This window comes from Dipodomys ordii, unplaced genomic scaffold (genome assembly GCF_000151885.1).
Source record: "Dipodomys ordii isolate 6190 unplaced genomic scaffold, Dord_2.0 Scaffold89, whole genome shotgun sequence".
NCBI lineage: Eukaryota > Metazoa > Chordata > Mammalia > Rodentia > Heteromyidae > Dipodomys > Dipodomys ordii.
The window spans coordinates 188,972-193,921 of NW_012267305.1; the positions used below are offsets into that span (position 1 = coordinate 188,972).

Sequence of the window (4,950 nt, forward strand, 5' to 3'; positions counted from 1 at the left end):
TAGCAAAAGAAGCTAAGGAATAACACCCAGGCCATGTTCAAGCCTCAGGACTTGTACACACACAGAAAGAATTTACAGAACAACAGTATTTAGAAAAAGAGTATGAAAACCAAGTTTTTGATTTCTTACTTTTACCTCTATTTCCTAAGACTGTAATGAAAAGGAGAAACACAGCAAAATACCAAAAAGAACAGAAGGTTTAAAAATTTCCAAGTCATATGTATTAAACAACAGGAGATAAAGCTGTTAGTAACTCTATTTCCCTTACCCTCATACATTCTGTGTACTACTGCAAACAAAGATGGCCATCTTCAAACAGGGAAATACTTGCCTCAGAACTTCGTTGTGAATAGAAGAAGTTCTGTTTTGGCCATACCAGTAGCATCATTTGGAAGGCAAAGGGAAGAGTAAGTGAGCAGAATGTAGGCTTATTGTCTCTCTTCTTCTTCCCTCAATGCCTCTTCGTATAGGACTGGATAGGATGTGGGATCACTCCCACTGATCTTGGAATAGAACAGGAGGACTTTCATCTTACTGGTTTCTGCATGGGCTCTTGGGCCCCACAGAAACTCGTAGTGAGCAGGAACAGTGTTGGGTACATGTCGGTACTCCAGGTACTGCTCCTGCACGAATTCTCCAGTGATGAGACTTCTGGGGTTCCCACAGATAAAGTGCTCCCCATCATTCATCCCTAACATAGCCATATATTCCCAGAATACCTCTTCAGGTATGCAGTTGCCATTCATGAAGATGATGGCCAGGATCATGATTAGGAGGCCCGTCTTGGGCACACCCTGGACATCCGTTTGTAGCCCATCATAGGTGAGCCCCAAGGAAGTGACCAGGATGTACGACTCGTTATAGGGCCCCACTTCTTTCATATCAACGCCGAAGACTAGCTCCAAGCATTTCCGAGCACTACTAAAGATGACAGGGAAATAATCTCTGTGACATCTGATGATCCGATTCAGGATTTCAGCTTTGGTGGTAGACCTCTTCATTTGATACTTGAAGAGCAGGAAGTGTACCAAGTTAACTACCTTGGCACTTAATCTCTCTCTCAGCAAGGCCACAGGGTCTGCCAGGTTACCCTGAGGGCATCTGGAGCCCTGATCAAAGTGGCTCCATGGAATGGAGACCAGGGTACTGGGGGGAAGGGAGGCTCTTGGAGGACTCTGGGGAGCCCTTGGTACCCCATTAACAGGCACCACCCTTGGAGTGCCTGGGATCACAGCAGAGCTGGAGGAAGAGGCAGTGGCAGTGGCCTTCTCCTCCTCAGCCACCAGGACTGGGGACCTACCCACAAGGCCCTGCCGTGCCTCTCTCTGGTCCTGAGAGTCTTCCTCACACTCGCCCTGCCGGCTTCTCTGACGATAAGGCATCATGGCTGTCGTTGGGCACAGCAGGCAAGAACTTGGTGATGCAGACTCCCAGACCTGGGGAGAGAGGGAGCACATGAGTGGATGCAGCCTAGAACTCCACCCTTGGTGTTCTAGCAAATGCTTTATTGCTGGTGTTTTCTTTTTTTTTGGGGGGGGGTCTCCTGGCTTCCTGGTGGTCTGTTGGCTCCTCATGGGGCAGGTGGCTCCCAGAGCTTGAAGTTCTGGGGCTGCGTGCGATGTGGGGGTTTCCTGTGTTCTGGGATAAGTGGAACCATCAGTCCATATTCAGAGTAGACACCTCCCCTTGACTTTTGACTCTCGCTGGGTGCCAGCTGTGTGGCCTATAAGGACATTGCCTCAGATCTTACTCTGAACTTCTAGACCCTAGAGCTACTAAAGTAGACACTGAGAATCACTTTCCTCCCTTCATCTCTCTCTCTCTGTCTCCCTCCTTCTCCCTGTCCTTTTTTTTTTGGTAGGTCGTGGAGCTTGAGCTCTGGGCTTTGGCACTGTCCCTGTACTCTTCAGCTCAAGGCGAGCGCTCTACCGCTTGAGCCACAGCACCACTTCATCTCCCTCCTTCTTTTCTTCAAGTAGCAGCTTGCAAGGACAACAGATGGCCTGGACTCTGTGAGGTCCACTTTGTGTTTATTTTGATCCCCAACTCTCCCCAGGAAAAGCTCAGGTACCACCCCTCTGATGGCTTGAGGCAACCTCTCAAAACAGAGGTCTAGCTCCTTGAGGTGGAATACAACAGCAGTGAGGGGCTTCACATATGCCTACATCTACCAAGGGGCGACAGCCATAGATGTCCAAATTTAATGTGGGCCGCATAGGTAGAATAACTGCTTGCTTTTCGTCTTGATAAAAGGCAGGGTCTACAGTTCCCCTCTGATGACCTTAGGCTACTTTACTTCAGCCAAAGCCGTGTGTGTGTGTGTGTGTGTGTGTGTGTGTGTGTGTGTGTGTGTGTATTTGTGTGTTTGTGTGGGTGCAATGTTAGAAGAGGAAGAGGTAGAAAGCCAACCTAACTACAGCCCCCACATTATTCAATAGCTGATTGAAGTGTAGTTTGGTGTTGGCATCCTCTGTGTTTTAGTGAAGGGTTCCATTTCTCCTCACCCTTACTTCTGAGAGATCCTGGCACCTCTCTGCTGACCAATTGGCGCTCCTTTGTTTTTGTTCTGATGGCTCTTCTCACCTCAAAATCTCACCTCCCTGAGACTTAGGAGATAGTAGTGAGGCTACAGCTCATGTGCACACACTGGCACCACTTTCCCAAGGCTGACAGAAGTGGCAGGTTTCAGGGGCCCTTGTGTCTGGAATGTCTGCATTGACCCCAAGGTTTTCATGTTTACTTCTCAGCAGCCCTGGACCCTTTTCCTGTACTAACCCACATGTCTATCTTACTGGCCAAGGACCCTGTCTCACTGACTCCCACTCCAACCCTGAGTTGGAAGCCAGAGCAGCATCTCTTTTTCCCAAGGTCTTGGCCAAAGCCACCCAGGGCTGACAGAAGGGTCAGGTTTCCCATGTCTTGGGAAAATTATGGATCTTCTTTGTACACGCTCAGGGCCCTGAAGACCAGAGGCCACATTACTCACAGCAAGGTGTACCCCTCCCTAACATCCCAGATGCAGAAGTGAAGGTGCTCAGAATGTGGTCACTCTACACAGGGGCTCCTGGCTCCAGAGGTCCTCGTTTGATTCAAACTGTAATATGCTCTGTTACTCTTTCTTAAATCTCTCTTAGACTTGAAAAGGAGCCCTACCCTCCAGTGACTTGAGTCCTATTTTGGATTGCAGAGCTGGACGGAAAACATAGCTCGTTCAGTCTGATAGCTAGGGCAGAGCTGAAGCTGTGCATTCTGGGCCTCTCAAGTCTGTCTAGTGTCTAATCATTGACAAGACCTGAACTTCTCCCAATGCTAAGGTAGTACTATTTCTGCCAATCCTCATTGTCTCTCAGACAAACATGCAGAAGTCACCCATCATCCATCTGCTCACCCTGCCTGAGGCCTTCCTGGACTGGCGCGAGGGCAGGTTGCCATGGGGTCTCCCTTGTTCTGCAGCCTAAGATCTTCTTTCTCTTAATCTAGGCCCTGTGATATGTGTCCAAATCCCTCACTTCTTTGCTAACTCCCAATGACGAAATTAGGTGATTAGACATGTAGTCACCTTGCCTGGAAAATGCAAGAAAGAGCAGACTTACTGTAGGTTTGTGAAGATCTTTCCATCTTTCCTGATTGTCCTCTCTTATGGCAATGTGCACTGCCCTCATCAGCCAATATAGCTTACTGACCTCCGTCCCTCCCAGTCCATTCTCAGGATCTATTCTCAGAAATCTCCAACCTGAAGCCGGATATCGGTGGCTCACGCCTGTAATCCTAGCTGAGATCGGAGGATCGTGGTTCAAAGCCAGACCAGGCAGGAAAGTCCGTGAGACTCTTATCTCTAATATACCACTCAGAAAACCAGAAGTGGCACTGTGGCTCAAGTGGTAGAGTACTCTCCTTGAGCTGAATTGCTGAAGGACAGTGCCCAGGCCCAGAGTTCAAGCCCCATGACCGACCAAAAAAAAAAGAAATCTCCACCCTGGAGTGGTTCTCAAAAAAAATAAACCTCGCCCCCAGCCCTACCTGTGGGATCTGGAGCTGCCACAACAGCTCCCTTAGACTCAACTCCACACCTTCGGTGCCCTTGGATGTCAGACTTTGCTTGATGGTATGTGGTGCCCCTCTTTAGCAATGATCCATCTCTGATCTGATCTGTTGAGGTCTCTGTCCCCTTTCTTCCCTTTTGTCCACTTGATCTTTCCTGAAACATTCTGATTGTAAGCAGAGCCTGAACTGTATCTTCTCCTAACCTCAGTCCAAGGCTGTGACTTCTAGAGGTAGAAGGAGATAGCTGGGAAGTGGCGTGAGCACTTGTCTGACTAGATGTCCATACATCTGCATGCAGAACTAACAAGAGTATTAGTGGAGCTGGACACCAGTGGCTCATGCCTGTCATCCTAGCTGCTCAGGAGGCTGAGATCTGAGGATCATGGCTCAAAGCCAGCCCAGACAGGAAACTCCGGGAGAGTATCTCCAATAAACCACTAGAAAACCAGAAGTGGTGCTGTGAATCAAGCAGTAGAGTGCTCGCTTTGAGCTGAAGAGTGCAGGGAAAGCACTCAGGCCCAGAGTTCAAGCACCATGACTGACAAAAAAAAAGTATAAGTGGATTATTTGGGGACACATCTTTTTTGTCCACTCTTCACATATATATACACAGATAAGTCCATAAAGAGATGTTCTTTCTATCTATCTATCTATCTATCTATCTATCTATCTATCTATCTATCTATCTATCTATCTATCTATCTATCTATCTACCTGTCTGTCTGTCTGTCTCAGCTATCTATCTCCCTATCTCTCTCTCTCTACCTTTTCCCTCTCTCTCTATATATAATCTGTCTGCTTCAGAAACAACACATGATTTAACAAAGTTTAACCCTATCCATGCCATGTCAAATTCCCATGTACCATTGAGTCACCTTCAAGATGATTTCTTTTTTTCTAGCATTG

The 4,950-nt window shown here is 47.8% G+C and overlaps 1 protein-coding gene across 1 annotated transcript; it reads right to left on the reverse strand.

The window, feature by feature from the left end:
• Positions 1 to 428: 428 nt before the first annotated feature.
• Positions 429 to 1,385, reverse strand: LOC105992831 (melanoma-associated antigen 10-like). Its single transcript, XM_013025915.1, has one exon. It carries the CDS (start codon positions 1,383 to 1,385, stop codon positions 429 to 431), a length of 957 nt encoding a protein of 318 aa, XP_012881369.1.
• Positions 1,386 to 4,950: the final 3,565 nt, after the last annotated feature.